The sequence below is a fragment of the Chenopodium quinoa genome, unplaced genomic scaffold (genome assembly GCF_001683475.1).
Source record: "Chenopodium quinoa cultivar QQ74 unplaced genomic scaffold, ASM168347v1, whole genome shotgun sequence".
Lineage (NCBI taxonomy): Eukaryota > Viridiplantae > Streptophyta > Magnoliopsida > Caryophyllales > Amaranthaceae > Chenopodium > Chenopodium quinoa.
Genome location: NW_018742204.1, coordinates 2,107,960 through 2,133,090, shown reverse-complemented (window position 1 = coordinate 2,133,090; position 25,131 = coordinate 2,107,960). Strand labels below are relative to the sequence as shown.

The 25,131-nt window shown below is 38.8% G+C and overlaps 1 protein-coding gene across 1 annotated transcript; it reads right to left on the bottom strand.

Moving 5' to 3' along the window:
* Positions 1-20,312: 20,312 nt before the first annotated feature.
* LOC110701097 (40S ribosomal protein S3a) lies at positions 20,313-22,909 on the bottom strand. Its single transcript, XM_021878719.1, has 7 exons — positions 22,751-22,909; positions 22,617-22,664; positions 22,407-22,512; positions 21,478-21,615; positions 21,191-21,376; positions 20,903-21,103; positions 20,313-20,792 (listed from the first exon to the last, which is right to left on the bottom strand). Exons 1-7 carry the CDS (start codon positions 22,759-22,761, stop codon positions 20,694-20,696), a joined length of 789 nt encoding a protein of 262 aa, XP_021734411.1. The 5' UTR covers positions 22,762-22,909; the 3' UTR covers positions 20,313-20,693.
* Positions 22,910-25,131: the final 2,222 nt, after the last annotated feature.

Genomic DNA, 25,131 nt, shown 5'->3' with positions numbered 1-25,131 from the left:
TCTCCAAGGCACGTTGGCATAGGAGATCTTCCGGATTCTACATGCTCAAGCACAGACGCTAGACAAGCATGTCCTACCCTACCATTTGCAAAAAGTAGCTTGCGAAACATGCAAAAAATATATGCCCTTCTACGGTACACATGATAAGACTCATAGACGGGGCGATTAAAATATAAGTTAGCAAGTTTTTCTAAGTCTACTTCATTACCACAAACAATTCTATTTAAATCTGGATCTGTTAGATTCAGATGGCGTTCAAAGTCTTGGTAATAATATTCACGTAAGGTAGGCATGGCTATAAGATTCCTAGCAGGAAATCCAAAGATTGCACCAAATTCCTCCGGCAGGGGACAGATTTCATCATAATCAAATTTGAAACAATGCGTTTCTGGACTCCAATAGTCTAATGTTGCTCTAAGAAAATCATGTTCAATAGCTACATGTCGCAGGGCTAGCAAACCCCTGACATGAAATAATTCTAACTCTCTTTTTTCAGCATTGGTCAAAGAATAAGACCAGTCGCGCAATGTATTATCAAAATTCTGAGACATGATTATTGAAATATGAAATTCTAAATTATTTTGTGTTTCGTAATTATGCACATCATGAATAATTTGGTCTTATTTTATAGCAAAAGCGCTCGAAAATGCCCAGAATTTATCTTTTCACACGCGTACAACAAACCGCGAAATAATACGCGTCCCGTGACACGGGAAATTCCACCGTGTCACGGAAATCTTTGCCGTGACACGGTGAACAGTGCCGTGATACGGCACCTTGCGCGCTATATTTTTTCATCTTTTCCGTATCTATCCGGATTTTTTTTGTATTTTCTTTTCTTTAACGTTTATTTTTCAGTCTTTTCTGAGAGTTTTATTTCTAATAAAATTCTCACCTTTGTTTTATTTTTATCTTTCTTTTATTTTAAGATTTTATTTCTTTTGTTTTTTATTTTATTTTTCTTTTGGGGAAGATATTTTTTATATTTATTATTCATCATTTTATTTTTATTTCTTTTCTTTTCTTTTCTTTTGGGGAAAGTAATTTTATTTTGAGTGTTTTTTTTATTTCTTTTCTTTTGGGGAAGGTCGGTACCCTCCATTACTCCACTTATGTTTTTTCGTCGTGTCATTAATAAGTACACAATCACACACAAAGAGTCTCAAACACACACTAACACACACAATAGTAGATATATAAACTGTAAATAATGTACAAAGAGTCGTAATACATAAATGTGTCAAGTGTCATCACAATATGCACAAAAACCCTCGGTCAAAAATCTCTAGAATCAGAATCAGTCTCATCTTGACCCTGTGCATGTGGACCTCCCTGTGTGTATGGGAACGGCGAACCGAAGAGTCCCTCGACCATCCGAGTACGGAGAGTAGCGTCCCTACTAGTCCCTGTAGGCCCAGTAGTAGCCAAGCTCAAAGCGGGACCCGTCCAGTCGGAGAGTGGAGTAGACTGGCCCAAAGATACTGGAATCGTCGGCGAAGGCATCGTCCCATATAGTGGAACCGAGAACAAGCCCGACAGTGGTGGAGGAATCCCGGATAATGGGGCCGAGAATGAACCAGGATCCAAAGGAGACCCAAACTCAGGAACTGGAGGCTGTGAAAATGACGGACGCTGAGAAGACTAACCCTGCTGCCATTGAGCATCCTGGAACGGCTGAGTAGTCTGCGGCTCTCGCTGAGAACGCCGGTGAGCCTCAGGAGATCGTCTACCACGACCAAGCTCCTCCTCGTCCGAGCCTCTGGGCCTCGAGCGCGAGCGGGACCTCCGTCGCTCCTGAAAAACACAAAATCAAAAGGTGTCAACGATGCAAAATAAAACAAATGGTAGAAATGAAAAAATAATAAGTGATACCTCAAGGACGTCGCTAGAGCTCCGACAACTCGCACCACGCCGAAGCTTGATGATGCAATACTTCAACGCGTCCACCAGCTTCATAATTCCCATCACCTCCAGGCGGTTAGGCTGAGGATAAAACAAAGAAAAATCAGTAATAAGCAGCATTAAAAGAGTGGATAATGCGTCGAAGAAAACTCACCGGCTCAAAAACCTCGGGCACTGACTCCTGCGCCTGTATATAACCCTCCGGCGCGTCAGCAATATGGTCCTCCGTGATACCGATCGGCCCAGGGTAGCGGACAGACTGAGGAGGAATCTGAATCCTCCCCACAGGGTGGATGGTCGTCTAAAAATATGATCGAATAATCAAGTTATTCGACTATTTAAAACAGAGACTAGCAAAGAAGATTCTCGAAAGAAATCATACCTCGGGAAGACGGGGTGGAGGAGCCAAAGAAGGAAGCAGATTCCGCGCATAGTCGCTCTCCATGTGAACGAGCTCCTGCCACGGAAGAGTGTAGCGCTCTCCCCTGTTGATCAACCCTCTGATCAAGCGGGAGTCTAGCATCGACTCTGGCGGGGATGAAGGCACCACAAAACGATCTCCGCTATGCTGACGGACGACTCGCTCCCCCAAATACCAGATGAAGCGCCCAGTACCAACCAAAATGGTACAGTACACTGAAAGACGTAGGGCCTCGGGTAGATCAGTCATCCCGGCCCAAGGACGATACTGGACATTGATGGGAACCTGGAAACCATAAAAAGTTAGGCGTGAAACGACAGAAACAACATCAGAAGGAAAAAACGCAACAAAGCTAATCCTTACGCCAACGGAAGAGGTGCCTCGGCGTAGTAGCCCACGAAGCGCCGGAACAGACTCCACCCGTGACTCTCCTCGGTCACGCCAGCTGGCTCTGACGGGGAAGTCATGGACCACTCCCCGACGCCGGCGAGGAGCCAAGCCTGGGAAGTACTCGTAGAACCATAACTGCAACAAAAATAACATTCAGCACACGAATCGAACAAGCCGAAATGAAACAAGAAGAGAAAAGATCATCACCTCTACGACTCTCCACAGGCCGTAAACGGTGATAGGGGACTCGTCATTCAGCTGACGGCAGCCATGACGTAGAGATAAAAGAAGATCCGCGTATCCAAGACTGGCCCAGCTGTAGGATCCTATCTCGGGAATCCTGGCCAAAGAAGGGAGGTAGTAGAGGAGCACGCGTGAACTCCTATCGGGAGAGAGGGTCATAGAGATCAGGATCAAGATGAAGATCTGCACCCGCTGCTCGGCCATCGTATCCTCCATATCGAAGCCGCGAGCAAGAACTGAAGCCGACTCCGATCGTCCACTCCTAGGACCACCTCGAGACACTGGTCGAGTCCTGATGTGCTGAACGACCGGACCCAACAAATCAGCTACCTCAGCCGATGTCCAAGATAGATCAGACATCTAGCCTACTGCCCGGTCAGTAAAGCGCAGCCCGCTGATCATGCTGAAGTCCAGGGGGGTCACCGTCATCTCCCCCCAAGCAAAGTGAAACGTGTTGGTAGTATCCCAGAAATACTCCAACAATGCGCGAACGACCGTCGCGCCGCAACCCCGGGGGCTGCGAAACCCTACAACTGCCACGTAAAAATCGACCAAGCTAGACGACTCCTATAGGGCGCTCGTAGCAGGATCCCCCGTAATGACCTGGTAAAGTCGAGGGATCCAATCACCGGCCTCGGAACCATGCTGGCGAAGTGTGCCATCGACTATGCCGGAGAGTGCGCGGTGAGAAACGTAGTTCTCACGGCAGAAAACCAACTGGTCTGGGGTCCACGGAGGTGGAACCCACCTACCCCTACTCGTAGAAGTCCGAGGCTCGGACTCCAAAACGTCGTCGTCCACGCCCTCAGGGACAGTGGGAGTGTCCTCTCGAAAAGCCCGACGCCGGCCGCGGGTAGAAAGGTCGCAATCTCGTTGTCTAGGCATGCTATTATAAAAATCTAAATGTTTAGCATCATTTCCTAAACATTTTTAAATTGCATATTTATAATGAAAAAATAAATATCTAAATACTTAGCATCCTTTCCTAAGCTATTTAGTTGTTTATTGAATTATATGCTAAATTTTATCTAAATGTTTAGCATCATTTCCTAAACATTTAATTCAAGTTGCATATTTAAATGTTTAGCATCATTTCCTAAACATTTAATTTAAGTCGCATATTTACAATAATAATCTAACAACTTAGCATCATTTCCTGAGTTATTTAGTTGTTTATTGAATTATATGCTAATTTTTACTTCAAGGCTAAAAATTGGCAAAATTATGGTATTTAGTTTCTCCATGACAAACTAATACTACAATTCTCCTAGCCGCATGATACTATGTTCTCCATGACAATATAGTACATATGCAAAATATGAATCAACACATCATTTCACAAGATTCACCACCATTTTTTCACCATTTCAAAGCATGAACATTATTTCACAAAGTAGCACCCAAAAATGGTGATTTGCTCAATTCTCCATCAAATCATGCAATTTTTGTCTCAAATTTCTCACAAACACACATGTACACATATACAAGTAAAATCATGGCAAGAATTTCAACATAAAGCTTCAAAATCAAAAACCCCTAAATTGATTTTTTAGGGTTTGTCATGAAATGTTAATGTGAAGCAAATTCAAAGCAAAAATCAAAGGGAGCTTACATGGATGTTTGTAAAAGGTCGAAAATGAGGAGAAGATCAAGAAATTACAACAAAATTGGTGAAATTCAAACCCCAAAACTTGAAAATGTATTCCGGCCACCAGAGCAACTGCCGCGACACGGGCGAGACTAACCGTGTCACGGTCAAAAGTAACCGTGTCACGGTAACCTTCAAGCTTGACGGAGCTCCGGTGAACTGGGCGGAAGCTCCGGGACAGAAGCAGAAGCAGCAACAGCAGACAGCAGCAGCGCACTACAGTAGCCAAACAACCGCAGCAAAGCAAAAGGAGAAGGAAAAAAAAAAAGAGACTAACCGTGTCACGGTCGCCGTTACCGTGTCACGACAAGTTTCGAACGGCCGGCGGTTAACCCTAGGCATGGCGCGGCAGCTTTTGGGAAGAGAGAAGCTAAAATGGTGAAAGCAAGTGTGAAAGCAAGAAAAAATGTGAAATGGTGAAATGGTGAAATGGTGCAAGCGGATTTAAAGGCAAAAAAGGACAAAAAAGGAGCAAAAAGAGTCGTTGTTGACTGATTCAAACTGCGAAAAAGGAAAAAAGAAAAAAAAAAAGAAAAATAAGTGTCCCGTGACACGGGATACTAGTCCCGTCAGACGGGAATCCCTGACCGTGTCACGGGAACCTGATGACGTGGCGCGACAAATCTGAGTCTGGTCAGGGAATATTCTTAACTTTTTGACCAGTTTGGCTGACTTTCCGAGTTTATTGGGTGATTATTTTTCGCTACAGTTACACGGAAAATCCCAACTGATATTTAAGGGGGGGCTAAAATTACCATTTTACCCCTGGCAAGCGTCAAAGCCTATTTTCGGCATTTTAAGCATTTAATATGGTCGGATAATCGGCTAAAAATTGTGAATTATCTGCAGCCCCCGTTCAGGGATAATCGAACCACCATACACTTATCAATTTTCAGCAATCGTTGGCTTTCCTCAGGCTTGGAAAGCGTTATCGCTGGATTTTTCTTGAAGTATAGAAAACCGCCAAGTCGGCTTTCCTCAGGCATGGAAGGCATCATCAGTGGATTTTTCTTCAAGTATAGAAAACCACGAAATTCCTTTGTCGGCTTTCCTCAAGTATGGAAGGCATTATCGGTGGAATTCTTCAAGCATAGAATGACACCGAATTCGTTCGTCGACTTTCCTCAAGCATGGAAAGTATTATCCGGTAGCTTTCTTCAGGCTTAGAAAGGTACCAAACTCTTCAGGCGGCTTTCCTCAAGCATGGAAAGCGTTTCAACCAATGTCACTCGGTGGATTCCTTCAAGCTTAGGAAGCTGCCAAATTCGTTTGTCACCGACACACTGGTGCCAGATATGTATTCTATCCTTTTACTCTTTTATCTGTGGAATTAACATTTTTCTGCAAGTATCAGCGTATACAAAGTGATTTAGGATCGCAGAACGTCTTAAATCATTCTCCGTCCCTATCGACTACTTTGACTATCGTTTTCGAAACTGACGTTTCTACAAACTCAGTCAAAGTGGGGGCTTCTGTAGACACCTAAAAATGTCTCCCCGAAACCAAACCCGATGATAAATAACCTTTCACCGCCACTATTGGTCGGGTTTAGTATTTAATCCCGAGAGTGCTTGAAAAATCGTATTTTATTAAATTCACACTTTTGAAAGGTCCATGGATTAGTCTTGATGTTTGGTAAAAGCATAGTTTTAATTTTAGCCCAAGCTTGTTAATTAATTTTAAGCCCAAACCTTTTTATTTTATTATTTATTTTTGGCCCAAATATTTTATTTTTATTTTATTATTTTCTTATTTTAGCCCGAATAATAAAAGTCAGAAAAAAGCCCGAAATTGTCAATCGGCACTTTAAAAGCCGAAAGAAATTTGGGTTAAAAATGAATTTAGACGGAAAAATGTACTAGAACTGACCGTGTCACGGTACAGCTTGACCGTGTCACGGGAACTGTTCCCGTCTGACGGTGGGACTTCCCGTGACACGGGAGGTCTGCTGTGACACGGGAAGTTCCGTGTCCTTTCCGCGTAAACCCTTAACGCGTTTTCTGTTCCCTTTTCTAAAAATTTCCGCGTCACTCCGAAACTGACCGTGTCACGGGAACTTGTACCGTCTGACGGTACAGTCTAACCGTGTCACGGTACAGTCTGACCGTGTCATGGGATACATTTTTAGGGTTTTTATCATTTTAGGGTTCCGTGTGCTCCCTCAGCACATTTCCCTATAAATACCCCCTCATTTCTGATGTACGGGGCAACGAGAATTCGATTATTATTATTTTTCTCTCTTCTATGCTCTTAACCTAAACACTAGCCTACCCTTTTCACTTCAAAATTCCTTCTTCAAGCGCTCAAAGGAGTCCATATTTTACTCGAGGTTCTGTCCTTAAACCAAGGCGTGAAAGGTAGAATTGTTTGAGGGTTTGGCCCCAAAATCAACCTTATTTTATTTAATTTAATTTAATTATTGTTTTTATTATTTCCTTAAAGTTACTAACTCGTTTATTATTTTGTAGTTGCAAACAAACAGATTCAAAGTAAGGATCATGCTCTTTTTATTATTATTATTTTTCTAACGATTTTTATATTGTTGGAATTATGATCAGATTGGTTTTTATATTAATATTGGTTCTATTTCTTTTTATTGATCACCATATTGCATGTTTAAAGGGAATATGTAATTGAAAATCACGACTAATAAGATAATTTGGACAACCGGTTTAGGATCCTTTTTAATCTTATTATTAATTGAAGTGATCACCAAATTTTTAGAATTATGTGTGCATTAATTTTAAACCAATGTAGTTAAATAATAATTTGGAGCGAATTGAATTATTGTTTGTATGCCTTTGAGATCACAGGAATGATTTTCAATATAAGAATCGAGTAGAGGCCAATACGGGCGAATGTGACTCCATGACTCACTTCGTACCATCATCCCCGATCCTCCTTTCGTGGTTCCGAACCATATGGAGTTAGTAATCTCATGGATTATGAATGGGGTGTAACCTTCACAGGTCAATCGTTGTTTCCTATCGTTGTCCCTTATCGTGGTTGCCTTTTTATGATCTGTAGACGGTTTACAAGTTCCTTAAAAACTTGTTGGCGGCTCCCTACTTTTTTTGTCCCTAATCGTTGTCCCTAATCGTAATGTCAATTCCCACTTCCTATGAGTGCCAAGCATATTCACAACATGATTTTAACGTAGGCGCATTTCGAATGACGCCTACACATCGTCATCAAGAGCCGCTTCCAGCGTCGAACGGCGAATTCCTCTAGCACTAAACTGAGTTGTCTCGACCTCAGCTCGGGCCCGAATAGCGATCGGCCCCAACAGCTCCTCGACCTCCGAAGAAAAGACGTCGATTCCACTGTCGAACGGCAGTGGCACAGAGGTGAACTTCAGTCCTGTGATGAGACTAAAGTCCGTAGGGGTGACCATCATCTCGCCCCAGGGGAAATGGAAAGTGTTGGTAGTGTCCCAGAAGAACTCCACCAAAGCGCGCACTACATGATGACCCCCGCTGGAGGCAACCATAGCCTCAGAGGTCTCGAACAAAGTAGACAGTCCACAAGACTCCCATAGGAGTCTCGTCTCAAGATCCCCAGCGATGTACATCTTGTACAAATTGCCCAAACCATCACAGCCGGAACCGTGATAGCGTGTCCTCCCGACCGTGATGCCCCGTCTCACCCTCTCGGAAATGTGGTGGACAGGGGCGAAGAACAGGGTCCGCTCATCCCACTCGGGAAGTCGACCAAGCGAAGTAGAAGGTGTGACGTCATCCTCTACGGGCTCATGCTCCCGTCGAGTATTTCGGGACCGTGAACCCGAGCCTCGCTGTCTAGCCATGCTACATTGTGCAAAATCATCATAAATTAAGGTTCTATAGTATCTAAGGTTCGCCTAGCCGCATGATACTATGTTCGCAAAAACAGAGTACGTAGTACTAAAACAGAGCAAAAATTCAAACTAAGCATAACGGCATTTTTCAAGCAATCAAACAAATTCTTGCAATATTATAGTAATTATTGTGACAAATTGGACAAGAATTGCTAGCAAAAACATCAAGAACGAGTCACATTGTTCTTCACGACCTTAGGAGGTCCAAATTGCTCATTTCTTCACCAAATTGAGTTAAACAAGTCTCAAATTACTCCCAAGGCAATATACAAACATAATCAAGCAATTTCATGGCATAAAAATTGACAAACAAAGCAAATTGAGCATTATAAATTTCGAATTTACATAAAATTCGTGAATAAACATGCCAAGAATTCATAAAAACCAATGTGATTTTGAAGAAAACTTACATAGATCGGGAAAATAGATAAAAAGAGCTTTAATTTGCAACAAATTTGAGTGAATTCGGTTGAGAAACGAGCAAGAACCGAGCAATTGAAGCTTTTGGGTTTTTTCAAGCAGTTTCGCGACGAGCAGCCAGCAAAATGAAGAGGAAAGGGGTATTTAAGGAAATCCCCGTGCTGGCGCCAAGCCCTATGCATTGGCATCAAAAATTAGGCTTGGCATCTGGCGCCAATCTCAGCGCCTTGCGCTAAGACTAATTAAGTGGCGCTGATAGCTTTTCAGCGGCGCCAGAACACCCAGCCACCTGATGAGGTTGTTCTAACTTTTTGCAACATATTTTTGGGATCCTTGGTACACCAGTTAGCCCCACTAAGAAATTTGACATGATTGAGTAATCGGCTTGATTACATAAAGTGATCGACCTGATAAAAGATCGTCTCACTTAGCTTAAAGCGCCTAAGCATTGGCTCATTAACAAAAAGCACCGGCATGTAGGTTCAAAAGCAAAGGGCACCGACGAACAGGTTCAAAGCAGCAGAAATGTCGACGTACAGGCATAGCGGAAGCAAAGTTCAGGCAAACTTGTAAAGATCGACAGGCGTGGGTCTTCGGTAATTTCCTTAGGAAAATTATCGCATCAAATGAGGATGACTTCTAGTGAAGGTATCTTCGACGGCATTCCCTAGCTTGCGGAGAGTTGTCACAAACAACTGGAGGTAATTTCGGGCAAAGTTGTCTTCGATCATATTCCCTTAGGCATGGAAGATGGTCATAATGCGGATGGAGATTGTTTCGAGAGAAATAATCTTCGATAGTATTCCCTTGGACGTGGAATATTATCAATACGGATGAGGATTTATTTCAAGAGAAGCAAACTTCGATAGTATTCCCTTGGACGTGGAATATTATCAATGCGGAGGAGGATAGTTTCAGGCGAAGCAATCTTCTAATTTGGAAGCAGTTACGGGCGTAGCGGTTTTCAAGCGGGATGACATTCTCTAGCTTGCAGAAGGTCATCAAAACAACAGTAAAACGGCAGCAAATCGGTTACTTTCAGAGACGTGTGCTCGAAGGTGCAAGATACGCGTTTCTTAACTCTTTTATCTGTTAATTAACGCTAGTTTTGCAGGTATCGGCGTTACAAGATTGGTTTAGGATCGCAGAACGTTCTGAATCATTCTCCGTCCCTATCGATACTTTGACTTTTGTTTTCGAAACTTGCGTTTCTCCAAACTCAGTCAAAGTAGGGGCTTTTGTAGACACCCATTTGTGTCTCCCCGAAACCAAACCCAGTGATGAGTACCTTTCACGTCAAATCATAATCGAATGAAGTGAAAGTGTGGAAAGTCTAGTATTGCAGATAGTTTTAATTTCTTTTCTTTTCTCTCTGTTTTAAAAAACTTATTTTAAGAAAACAGCCAATCAAATTTGGTTGGTCCATGATATGGGTCCAATAATAGTGTAGTTGGATGGGGCTTGCAAAGACCTTTCCAACGATATATTATAAGTCCAATTCCGATGAATATTGAGGAAGTTATGGCCAATTTACTAAACTGGGCCCGGTTTGAGCTTTATATACGGCCCAATGATCTAGGGGAGGGCCTAATATAATTTATCATTCCTAATGCAATTAGGAATGGTTTTAGTCTTCTAGATTCTTCTAGAAGGTTCTTTTCATTCCTAATTCAATTAGCATTGATAAATTGACTTTTGTTGACTTTTCAGAGTTTTAATCAAAATCAAATAACATTTTTGAGGAAATTATATGATTTTATCCTCCAGTACGGCAAACTTATCTGATTTTTGAAAACGCGTTAAAATTAGGCTTGGCACCTGACCCCAGGATTTGGCGCCTGGAACCAGGCCTAGCGCCTGGCGCTAGCCATTGGCACCTGGCGCTAGTGTTGGTGCCTGGCGCTAGTTATCCAGGGTTTGCGCCAGCTCTGTTTTTTGTGCGTCAAACTCTGTTTTTTTTATTTTATCTTTTTGGCTGATTTTCTCTATAAATAACGTATTAAAAACTCCGTTTTGATTGACCAATTCTCACGATCATTCACCAACTCTCATCAAGATTTTCTTGATTATTCTCTCTCTCTCTCTCTTTTCTAAACTAGCCTTTTATCAAAAACAAAATTCCGCATTCACAAGATCTAGAAACACCTAGCCATATTCGAAGTTGCTTTCGCCCTAGACGTGAAAGGTTTAATTTCTCAGGGTTTGGTCCCAAATCTCTATTTCAATTATTTAATTTAATTGTTTGTTTTATTATTTTCCTTGAAGTTACTAACGTGTGTATTTTGTTAATAGAAAGAGGTACGAGGCATCGAAGTAAGTACTTTAATTGATTTGTTGATATTATGATGTAGAAATCATGTTTAGATTGTTATTATGATATTCCTAGTATCATGTCTAGGGTAACTTTAATATTAAATATGATTGTTACGATGCTTCCTATATTCTTCCTAATATTTATGATTGTTAGTATCATGTTAAGGCTAAAGATTTGATTTTTATTGCTTAGTGACATGCTTGGGTTTGTTATTAATCTTGTTAGTATCATGCCTAGGATCTTGCTATTTTTATTATGCTTTAATATTAACATGATTCATGATTATGTTTATAATTGTTATAATTTATGATGATTATGAATATTATTATTAGTATTATTTTGATGATGATTATTTTATTATTCATGATATTGATTATTATTATTATTATTATTATTATTATTATTATTATTATTATTATTATTATTATGTTGCTTGATATTATATTTATTGCTTGATCACACCTTTTATGCATGTTTAAAGGGAATTTGTACTTGTAATCACGCTTAATAAGATAATTAATAATCTTGTTTAGGGTTAATGTGATTATAATTCAAGTGATCGCCAATAATAGATTTTTTTTGTGCATTATATTAAACCAACATAGATTAAACAGGTTTAGGGTTAATCCTATTGATTGCATGTTAGTCAGAAAGCGCACATGAATACGATCAGAATAAAGTAGAGGCCTATTATTAGGGCAGGTTCAATCTCTTTTAGGTTGGATCTGTACCTTCATCCCCGAACCCTTATTTGGTTCTAGACCTTATGGAGTTGACGATCTCTTGGATCGTTAAGGGGTGTAACCTTCATCCTATGAACGGTTTACAAGTTCCTCAAACTTGTTGGCGACTCTTTTGCTCTATCTTCTTCCCTTTTGGACGCCACCGTACTTTAGTGTATGATCACAATGGAGTTCGAGCTAGTGGTATTAAAGCTTGAAATTTACTCCCTACACCTTCCGTTATTGAATTCGACAGCGCTTTTTCCCTGCAGATTTTATCTCCCCTCCGGTTGGAGTTAGGATGGTTTTCTAGGTTGGAAGAAGGTGATATTGGTGGGTGAAGCGCTTTTTCCCTGCAGATTTTCTCTCACCTCCGGTTGGATTTAGGGTGGTTTTCTGGGTTGGAAGAAGGTTATATAGGTGGGTGGTTTTCTGGAGGGTGGTCGGCGAGGGTAAAGGGGATAAGGAGGGGGTCAATTCAGCAGGGGTGAAGGGTTTTAAGCGGCGGCTGGGGATGGTGGACGCCGGGAGGGAGGGTTGCTGCCATGGGAAGGGATAAGGAGGGGGTGGTTGAGTGGTGGTGGTGAGGGTGGTTTTTGTTTTAATTTATAAATCAAATTAATTATTAAATAGTTAGTGAAAGTAATGACTAATGAGAAGAATTTAGGGTAAATTAGTGATTATTTGCGTGATTAGAGATCTTAGGTTGTATTCAACAAAAATATTTTACAATCTGGTTTCTCTTTGCCAAAAAACTTTTAAAAACTAACAAAATAGTTGTTATAAATGGTTTTTTCTGACAAAATTTCCATAAAAAAAAAAAGTGGGATGGGTAGTTATTATAAAAAAATAATAATAAAATAAGTAAAAAAAAGTCTAAATGCATGAGATTTTAGCATTGGAGTTTTGAAGGTTTCTCGTTAAAACATTCGTGCTAGCGCACGATATACATTTAACATGTATATTTAAAAAGAAAAAATAATCGGAAAGATGGAAATTATTCAAAAAAAATGATGGAAGTTACTTAGGTCTGTTATCATACGGTTATTTCCAATTCAGTTCAACTCTAATAAGTTAAGCTCATTTCAACTCTTCTGTTATAAAATATTCAGTTCAATTCAGTTCAGCTCTAATCAGTTCAGTTGAGTTCAAACAATGATAATAGGCCTGAATGGGAGGTTATTTAAAAATTAAAAAAAAATGTAATCCATTAATAATATAAACTGCTTTAAATTTGTTTCTAAATTTTATCCAATCTTCTTTTCTTACGTATAATTTCAATTAAAATCACACATTTGTTTGGTTTTTTTACTTTGTTTTCTGGATGTACCTCTTCAGATCATTTGGATCAAAAAAAAAAAAAAAAAAAAAAAAAAAAAAAAAAAAAAAATTACCTTCAAACTCTAAAGGATCATCTTTATAGATATACAAACTTTAATTTTTCTAGGTTATTGATTTGAATTTGGGTTTGAATTTTTATTTTTCGGTTCGAATTTTTGTTTTTCGGAGAAGAACTTTCAGAGAACTTCTGATCAGAGAGAATAAAAATTGGGGGAAACGAGGTCATCAATCGTTGCTCCTTCGTCATACCAAGTGTTCTCTGGCGAGATTCCGGCGATAAAAAACTTTCAGTTCCAGAGGTTAGGAGAAGAGATGGTGTTGATAAGCTACGAACAAGTATTTTATTTGACCAGCTGTTGTTTTCCCCCAAGTATAAGCAGACATTTTATTTTGCCTTTAAAATTTGGTAATTGCTGGTAACCGGTTTTCATAGGTAAACTTTCACGTATATTCTTAAGTGCACACTCATTCACCCAGAAATAGGTGTAACAGCAGCACAATATGAATATTAGCTTTTTAGAAAGTGAACATAGGCATAAAAAATATGAACATTATCATTTCGGAAAACGAACATAGCATAAAAATGTGTGATTTTCGATTTCTTATGTGGTGACTTTGTGATTAACTTCGATTGATTAGGTTATACTGACTTATACTACCTCCGTTAACATTTAGTTGCAATTTGGGGCATTATTTGAGAGACATAAAATATTCCAAAGTTACAACTAAATGTTAACAGAGGTAGTATATGATTTTCTTAAGTCTAATGAATTGAATTTTATCTGATTTTCTGCATTTTTTATTTTTATTTTTATTTTTTTATCAATGAACATAATCATGAAAAATATGAACATATGCATAGGTTCCCTTAAATGTGAACATTAGCTTTTCAGAAAGTGAACATAGACATAAAAAAAATATATAAACTTATGCATTTCAGAAAGTGAACATAACATATCAAAATATGAACGTAAGCATTTGTTTTTCTTAAAGTGAATATTTTTTTTTTTTTGACGGGAATCGATCACTCAAGCTTTATTAATAAATTAAAGGGCTATAATCAGCCAATACAGCCTCATAGACACTTTGAGGAATCTCTTCCATCCACACTCTAAGTGAGTCGAAAGAAGAACAAAGCTTGGCAAGAGCATGAGCTACTCGGTTGCCACTTCTTTTAACAAAAGAAAAATCACTAGAAAAGCAAATCCTAGATAACTGAAGGATATCATGAACAATTGTTCCAAAAGCAGTGGTGAGAGTGCAGCGTTTAATCAAATAGCTATGAAGTTTGAGGCTGTCAGTTTCCATGCATACCTTCCTGAAACCCGAATCAATGGCAATGCTTAAAGCGTGTCTCATCGCGAGAGCTTCAGCAATATCAACATCATAATTACCATTTAGGGGTAAGCACATTGAGGCCATAACATCACCTTCGGCATCTCTCATCACAGCCCCCAATCCCACACCATTCGGTCTGAAAATTGATGCTTCTGAATTAGCTTTTATCACCCCACTAGCAGGAGGTTTCCATCGATCATTCAATTGTGATCTCGCCTTACTTCCATCAGAAATGATCTGAGCCAGAGCATACTCCCCTGCCATGACAGTAGCTTTGTGTATGACCTCACCCACATCCCTTTTCCTCCCTTCGAAAACCCAGGCATTTCTTCAGAGCCAAATACCCCATAGTAAGCATAGGAACAGGTTCCACCACTCACCATCCTTATGTCTTCTACGAACATAATTACACCACTCCCAAAAAAGAATCCCCTTCATATTGCTCCACTTCTAACCTTAGAGAGGAGAGGTACCAAAGGCGTTTTGCATCGGCACAACGACTAAGCATATGCAGTACACTCTCAATCTCCTCACCACAAAGCGGACATATGGGGTCAATTTGCATACCTCGTTGTATCAGACTCTGGTGGGCTGCCACAGCGCCCTTAACAGCTCTCCACACAAAGTGTTTCACTTTTGGGGGGACTTATGCATGCCATATAGCATTCCATTCAAAACTGCAATTCAGACTCGAAGAAGAAGCTTTGTTGTGTTTTTGCTCCAACGTGATCAGATTGTAGGCACTCCTGACAGAGTATTGCCCATCTTTAGTGTGCTGCCACACCCATGAATCAGACCTATCATATAGAGGGATAGGAATATTACAAATTTCTGCTATTTCTACTTGAGAAAAAAACACATTAAGAGCTTCCAAATTCCACGACCTATCCACCCATAAATCACGCACAACAGCTAGACCATCACCATTCCCACCATGACTCAAAGCAACCTTAAAACCAGGCAGATTAGGCACCTAGGGGTCGTGCCAAATACTAATTGTAGAGTCATTACCAATTGCCTTTCTAGCACCCTTCATCAACACATTTCTAGCTCCCAAAATCGACCTCCATGTGTAGCTCGCATTTGGGCACACCTTTGCATCAAATAATGTTGAGTGAGGGAAATATTATCCTTTTAGAACTCTAGCCGCAAGAGACTCCAGATTCGAAATAATACGCCAAGCTTGTTTTGCCAATAGAGCACTATTAAAGTTTCTCATATTTCTAAATCCAAGCCCCCTATCCTTCTTAGAAGTATAAAGCTTTTCCCACGCCACCCAACATAGCTTCCTTTCTTCCCTTTTTTGCCCCCTAAAGAAATGTCGATACAACCTTTCAATTTCATTGAGGATACTAGCCGGGATCGCAAAACATTGCATTGCATACGTTGGAATCGCTTGAGCAATTGATTTAATTAAAACCTCCTTACCCGCTTGAGACAAGTAATTTTCTTTCCACCCTTTGAGTTTTTTCCAGACATGATCCTGAATATTTTGGAACACTTGTTTCTTCGATCCACCAATGTAGGTTGGCAAACCAAGATACTTATCATGTCCTTCGACAGCCTTTAAAGGATAACTTCATCTAAAGCATATTTTTCCATTCTTGTTCAATGTTTCGGCTAAAAGACACCTTCGATTTGTCCATATTCAGTTTATGCCCCGATGCTAACTCATAAGTAGAAAGGATATGTAACACATTCTCAATCTCCTCCTCCGTCGCTCTCACAAATAGAAGACTATCATCCGCAAAAAATAAGTGAGAGATAGGTTAAACCTGTCTCCCAATTTTAACCCCATGGATGAGTTTCTTACTTTCCGCATCACGAAGAAGAGCCGACAAACCTTCCGCACACATGATAAACAGAAAAGGTGAGAGAGGGTCACCCTGTCTAAGTCCCCTACTAGGCTTGAAATATCTCGACGGTTGCCCATTCACCAAGACATCAAATTCTGCAGAGCTAACACAATTCATGATCAGGCTAACAATCTGTCCGGCAAGCCCAATTTTAGCATCATTTTCTCCAAAAACTTCCACTCTACTCTGTCATAGATCTTACTCATGTCAAGTTTTAGCCCCAAGAAACCTTTCTTTCCTGTTTTCTTCTTTCTAAGGTAGTGGAAACATACATATGCCACAAAAACATTATCAGTGATCAATCTCCCAGGAACAAAACCACTCTGCGACTCATGAATAATAAAAGGTAAAACTAACTTAAGACGGTTAGCAATTACCTTGGTGACAATTTTATAAATTACATTGCAAAGACTAATAGGTCTATAATCAACAGGAGACTCACACTCTTTTTTTTTCGGAATGAGCACAATGTGAGTCTGATTAATAGAGCCTATGTCACCATTATTATTCAAGATATTTAGCACTTTACCAACTACATCCTCCCCTACAATATCCCAAAATTTCTGAAAAAATATGGCAGACATACCATCGGGCCCAGGGGCCTTCGTCGGATGCATCTGAAATAAAGTAATTTTCACCTCCTCGGCAGTGTAGACGGCATTTAGAGTGCTACATTGTTTGTCGCTAACCATCGGAGTCACCTTCTCGATCACTGGGTCGGTCTCAATGTGGCTGCTACCCGCAAAGAGCTCCGCAAAATATTGAACAAAAATTTTTGTAATTTGCTCTTCCTCATCAAAAACGTTTCCTGCTTCATCTTTTATTTTCTTGATGTTGTTTCTTTCGAATCTCTGCTTTGCCTTTGTATGGAAAAACGAAGTATTTTATCTCCATGTTTCAACCATTCTTGTCTACTATGTTGTTTCCAACACATTTCTTCTCTCCTCTCCAATTCATCCATTCTATCATCAATTGCCCGCATTTGAGCTATCACTTCCTCAGATTGTTCCTCCTTCATAAGCCTCTCCATCTCTGATCTACAGTCCTGCAATTCCTTCACAAAGTCACCAAATTTCTCCCTACTCCATGCACTCAATCTAGTATAGGTGAAGGCAATTTTTGAACACAAGTCACCTCCCCTTTCCTAGGCCTCCGAAACAATTTTAGCACAATTTTCATCTCGGAGCCACATTTCTTCAAAGCGGTATTGTTTTTTCTTTTTCTATTTCTTCAGAGTATGCATAGCCTCTTTCACACATAAAAGAAGTGGGAGATGATCAGATTTTCTTTTTGATAAATGAGAAACAAAAGAGCCCGGAAAACATTCCCTCCATTCACGATTCGCTAGAAATCTGTCCAAGCGTTCTTGTATATTCTCCACCCCACCTCTATTATTCGACCAAGTGAAATCATGTCCAATATAACCCAAGTCTTCCAAATTGCAATGTGAAATAGCCTCCCGAAGAATTTCAGCTTCCCCGCTATTAAATATTCGGCCACCTGCTTTCTCACTTGACTGCAGCATTAAATTTAAATCCCCCCCACACAACCAAGGTAATCCATCAGCAACCCATAAGCTCTTCATTAACAAACCTGTCTTGAATTTGAACTCATCTTCCGGGTGACCATATATGCCAGAAAACCTCCACTCCCTCTACTCTATAGACTTGATTCGTACATCAATGTGATTATGCGAGTATGAGTCTACAACTACATCAACTGAATTTTTCCACATTAAGGCTAAGCCACCCCTTCTCCTTCTACCTTCCCCTTCACAATCTACAACAAGAGCACACTCAAATTTTGTTTTTTGTTTTATTTTCTCAAATTCAAAAGCTTTCATTTTTGTCTCACAAAGAAAAACAAGTTGGGGACTTTCAAGAAACACAATACGTTTCAAAGCATTAATTGCAGGGTTACCCCCTAAACCCCTGCAGTTCCATGATATAATGTACGTCATTGTTCACCAAGAGCCCTATGGGTGGGGCCCGCCACACTGCAGTTTTCATTCAAGATCAACCTTCGTTTATTCGCATCATTCACCTCCTTATGCTCCATACTCACTTCCCCTTCACTTGGTTCTGTATTTTTTCTTTTTCCACCCGAAATCTGCTCATTACTACTCATACTAAGGTCAACATCCCTCGCATTCCTCCTCCAGCTCCCATCTTTTTTATTTTTTCTCCCTCCGCCTCCTTCTCATTCATTCTCCCTAACTCCTCCCCACTATTAATGTTAAAATTCACAGTATTCATCAAAGTTGTATGATTTTCAGCTTCCACATTGTTATTCAGACCAACATCAACAAGTTTGTTCATTACCTCGTCTACATGAGTAGTACTAGCAGCCTTATGTTCACTGCTCTTCTTTGGCTTCGTAACGAACAAGGTCTTTGCACAGCTTCCACCGTTCCTTTCTGCATCTTCTCTACTGTCCATACTATACTTCCACGGCGATGCTTTCAACCAAGCCCCAAAAGGTAGCATCGGTTCCTCAACTTCTTTGTAATCATCACAATCTTTAATACCATGTCCCATCGGCCCACAAAAGAAGCAGAATAAAGGAGGTTTTTCATATTTAACATCAAATAATTCTTCACTTCCACACCGTAGTTTCAGTTTGACATTCTTAAAAAGAGGCTTGCGAACATCGACCATCACACGCAATCTGATGGACTTATCAATCCCTACCTTCGCTGCCGCATCCATCTTCACAAACACACCTAATTTATTGCCTATCTTCTCAACATTTGCTAGGTTTAATCAACCCTTGAGAGGTAGATTATAGACTCTAATCCACATTGGCAAATAAAAGAGTTCTATATCTGAGGGTTTCACAGAATCGATAGTATCACCAAGAATTAATGCGTGTCTATCAAAGTGCCAAGGTTGTTCGTCAAGAACACGTTGCTTATCCCTCCAATGGTAGAATTGAAAGAGAAACCGGTTCTTACCAATATTGGAGATATCTACACCATGTTTAGGTTGCCAAACTCCTTTAATTGTTGCAATGAAAGCGTTCGTATTGATGTTTCGGTTTGTCCAGATTGATCCAACCAACACAAGTTCACATCGTGCGTCCTCATCCTCTTCGCCATTGTCATCCCATTCAATTGCTTCATTAGGGTCCTCCTTGCTAGGGGAATCCTTTGTGCCAAGAATGTCTGACTCCTTCTCATTCAAAAGCAACGGTGTTGAATCAGCCTCCGCCATAAGGAATTCAAGTCCAATCAATAAAATTCAGGGAACAAATTGCCAAACTCGAATGCAATTCGAGAAGCGCCTGGAAAAGCAGGAAAACCTAGCCAAGAAGCTAGAGAGAAACCCTCCCGAGGAAACCTAGAGGGAACACGGTCGTTCTTTCTTTAGTGCGAAAGTCGTGTTTAAAACTTTCTTAAAGTGAATATAAACATTTAAAAGGTGAACATATACGTAAAATAACATGAACATAAACATTTAAGAAAGATAACATATGCATAAACAAATTTAATTAATATATCATGAACAACATATATTTACATTATGAAAATTTGAAATTATATATGAACATATAAAATATTATTATGAATATAATGCATTTAATTATGAACATAAAAATTTGAAGAAATAAAAAATAACATGATTATAAAACATATGCATTATAAGTAATTAAATGTTCATATTTTACGTTTTTTTTTTATTAAATGTTTTTTTTTCATGTTCATATTTTTTTTTACTAAATGTTCATTTTGTATAGCGTAGTTTTGATTTTGACGGATCGCGGATATGTTGTGTGGGTTATTAATTTGAGCCGCGTGTTTTGGGCCTTCCCTTGTTGCACCTATCTTAGGTGCATAAGGATTCACCTAAGACCAATTGAAACTTTCACGCAATCCAAACTTTAGTACCCAATTTGCAACATCCCAAAGTTCAGTACCAAAACTGCAACATTTGTTATACTTTAGTACCCAACTTTTATATTTACTCTATAAATATCTCCTAAAATAGAACTTTTTTTTGACGAGATCCTAAAAATAGAACTTGATATGGCATGTTGATACACGAAACTACTGGTTTACAGAGTAGAGACCTGGCCTGAAACCAATAACAGCAGAGCGCTAGAGTACTTATTAGCTTGGCCTCGTTATCAATATCGAATGTCACATTCAGGCCATACTAAATCAGCAATGTGGGAGACATAACTCGCAAGCAAAATTGTAAGCATATATGAGATGGAGTTGTGATAACATGAAGCAGATTTTGTCTAAGCACCAACAACTTCTGTGGCCTCACCCTCAGCAACAGTTTCCTCAGCTGGCCGGTCTAGCTTTACACCTACATCCTCGGAGTAGTCACCATGAACCTACAATCAAGCCAAAATAGACAATCAATTATAGAATCAGAATTCTAGTAACTATTGAATGAAAGATACATAATCATATGCTTCAACAATAATTCAGAGAAATGACTTACCTCCATCAACTTTCCAAGATCGAATTTGGGAGCCTTAAGGATTTTAACCTTCCTGATGTACACGTTTTGCAATGGGTAGATGCCAGTTGTAGCCTTTTCAATCTCCTTGCCAATAGACTCGGGGATGAATTTAGCAACAAGATCCTTAAGATCACAAGAGCTAGCCTGGTTGACCATGATCTCACGCATCTTGCGGCGGATCTGCACAAAAATTGCCACATGCATTACTTGTAAATATCTAGATGTGAGTATATGTAATAGGAGAAACCGATTATAGCAATAACCAACCTGGCGGATTTGGCTAGACTGAGCATAGGTGGTCCTCTTGACCTGGTTAGGGCGCCTCTTTGTGAAGGCAATACAGAACATACGGAGGGTGAAGTTGTCAGTGGTCTTGACATCAACATGAGCCTCAATCAATGTCTGCCACTTGCGAACAAGGGACCTCAACTTGTCTGTGGTGAAGTCCATACCCTAAATAATTAAAAACAATCATCACCCTTTAGCATCCTCTACTTTTCTAATAGAAGATGTAAGCCCAAGGCAGTACACAAGTTGAAATGGTAGATACATACCCAGAAGTTAGTGAGCACATTACGGCCCTGAACATCCTCAGCCCTGAGACGGATCTTCCTGAAGAATTGATCCTCATCATTTTGAAGATCAGCCAATGAAATTTCAAAAACTCGGTGCTTGAGACCCTCAGAAGCAATCTAAAATTCAACAAATGACAATTCAACAAGTCGCATGACAAGAGCATAATAAATCTCTATAACCAAAAAAAGTAGGAATGCATAATTGGTCGATAACACTTGGTCATACACAAAATATTTATAACTTTAACCAGCATTGTATAAAACCACATGAGTTTTCAATGGCAAATCAACAGTTTTAAACACATAACATTACTTAAAGTCACTTCGTACAGTTCCAAACACATAATACTAAGACCCTGCTTATGGGATTAAGGCATTGATTGCTTGATAACACTACTCAGTCATTTGCAAAAATTATTTACCTCTTCATTTCATAACACTACTAAAATCATTTCTTAAAATCAGTTATTCGCCTAATCTCAAAATCAATCTAACTTAAAGGGTTCAAAGCACTACATTTCCACATGTGACTCTATACAAAAACGAGTCAGACAAATACATCAAGCACATAAATTTAGTAAAAATATGCAATTAAACAAAGAACGGAGAACAAGAATTCCACCTATATTACATCATAGGATCAAATATACAAACAGAGCTAATACACAATTACATTCTTTACTGCATCAACTTGCATAAAACCTAACATCTAAAGGACTTTATAAAACAGCATTAATGATAATTCATATAACCACATTTTAGCTAAAAACTTAAATTTCAATAATTAATATAATTGCATAAACCACTATATTTCTGATTATAACCCAAAACACATAAAGTAAATAACAATAATTCAAACAGAATAAATCAAGCAACTTATCCCCAAATTGAGAATTAGATAAACTAACCTTGGTGCCCTGAGTACGGGTAACTAGAGTTTTGCCAACATTCCTAATGTTGAAGATTGAAGGAGCCTTGATATCATACCAATCCTTCTTAGCAAATGGATCGGAACTGCATCAAACAATCACAAAAAAAATCACATCAAAAAAAAAAAAAAAAAAAAAAAAAATCGAAAAAACAGAAATTGAAATAAAATTAGGGCTAGTCGAACATACGCTTTCTTCTTGCCTCCCTTCTTACCCTTGGAAATCCTCTTGTTCTTCCTGCAAAAAAGAGAACAAACAGCAGAATGAAGGTATTAGAGACTGCGACAATGGAGGAAATGGAGGAGGAGAGAGAGGAGGAGTACCCGACGGCCATGGTTGATGAATGAGAGATGGGGGGATTGAGGGTTTCTTCTGCTTAGCAGCTGCTGCGCTCTCTCTCTCTCTCTCTCTCTCTCCCCCTTACTGCTTTAAACTTTAAAGCTTAGAGAAAATCCCTAATGACAAAGTGGCTGGTTTTTTCTGGGCCGAAAAGGAATTACACATGAAACCCTAAAATTCTAAAATCGAAAATGTGGGCTTTTTTTTTTCAAGTTTTGTCCGTTTGCTCATTTTTGTTACTATTCCCTCCGGTCCTATAATTTTTCGTAAATAAACCTGGTCCACGATAACATTATTTTGGACCAAGTATGTCACGTGACTTTACTCACTTAGCCAAGCAGTTACTCTCCCTCCCAACTTATTTCTTACAAATTAATTGCTCCAAATTAATTCTTTCCTTTATTTTCACAATCAAGCTGACACTTTCTCTCTCTTCCCTTCTTGTATTTTCTCTCTCTTCAGCTCGACTACTTCAATGGCGAGAACCAGAGGAGGTGCTACATTTCAACGAAAACGTGGCCTTCGTTCTTCGGCTACAAAAGTAGATAACACCACCTTCTGGTAATCTTTGTTTATCTCTTTTTTTCTGCAATTTTGAGCTGATTAATTGTTGTTTTTCTTTAATTGAAACTATTTGCATGAATTTTTGTATGAATTTTTGTTTGAATTTTGTTTCGTAGTGAAGATCTAGGGTTTTGCGATGTTCGGTTGTTATTTCGTTCAATTTTGATTGTTTTTTGTTTTCTCATTCAATTTTATTGATAATGTGTTGTTCACGATGATGATTTGTGTAATTCTGAGCTGATTAATTGTTGTTTTTCTTTAATTGAAACGATTTGTATGAATTTTTGTTTGAATTTTATTTCGTAGTGAAGATCTAGGGTTTTGCGATGTTCGATTCTTATTTCTTTCAATTTTGATTGTTTTTTGTTTTCTCATTCAATTTTATTGATAATGTGTTGTTCTCGATGATGATTTGTGTACTTTTGAGCTGATTAATTGTTGTTTTTATTTAATTGAAACTATTTGCATGAATTTTTATTTGAATTTTGTTTCGTAGTGAAGATCTAGGGTTTTGCGATGTTCGATTCTTATTTCGTTCAATTTTGATTGTTTTTTGTTTTCACATTCAATTTTATTGATAATGTGTTGTTCTCGATGATGATTTGTGCAATTTTGAGTTGAATAGTTGTTGTTTTCTACTTTATGATATATTTAAATGATTTGGGATAGTAATTTTTATAGATTATATGTTTGTCTAATGTATCCAGTTAGTAGTTTAGAAAAGTATAATGACTATGTCAAACTAGCTAACTCTCACTTGATTGCCTAGCAGTCGGTTCCTGTTAGTACTAACAAGTAACAACTTGTTAATTAGAATGTAACTCTGATATCAATATGTTTCCTATATCATAAGACTAATCCAAGACCAAAGTGCATGCTTAATTACTTATATATGTGTAAGTGAAAAATCATGCTTTCCTTGAGGATGGAGGTGGAGGGATTATATATGTTACTAACTTGATAGTCTATCTGATCAAAGATATTGTTGTGCTTTTGCTTAAAGTTTCCCATAAACGATAGTATATAGAGTCACGTATGATTTGTGAATTGTGATGATTATATTCAATAACAATTAAAATTGTCCAACTGATGAGGCCTTGGCTTATTAGGTAAAACTAAGGACTTGTGTACGATACGTCATAAGCTTAAATCTTCCCACCTCCATTTGTAATTCAATAATTTGGAAATTTTGCCTATTTTTGGAATGGTGGATTGATGCTTAATGATTGAAATCGTTTGAATAAAGTTTATGATATTATTCAGTGACAATTTAGAAACCAGATTCTTTACTAGCTGTTTATTCAATCATAATACTGGTTGAGTTCCTGTATTATGTTTATGGTTTCTCTTTTACAAGGGAAGGGTCATTTTTAAAATATTTTTTTACCATTCTAAGTTGCTTAATTGAATGAGCATGTCTCAGCTTATAAGTTGGAAGTATTTTACCATATTTTGTTATTAGAATTATCTAGTCTATTGATGATATACTGTTTATTGATCTCCTAAGATGTGAAAGGAGCTTTTCTATATTCTTCTGTGCTGGACCACAGAACCTGCTACAAATTGCTTTCATATAACCATCTGTTCGCATCTGATTATTATGCTGATTATTTTTGGTTTTTTTTTAGTGCTCCATGTGTATCATATATGCTGCATAAATGTGCACTTTACAATGACATGTCACGGTCTTAAATTTTCTGGTCACTATTGTTTTAGTAAGGTCACTATAATTTACATTTTGATTTCTTTTGTATACAAATGTTGCCAAAGGCTTGAAGAAGAATACTAGAGCTAAAAAGAA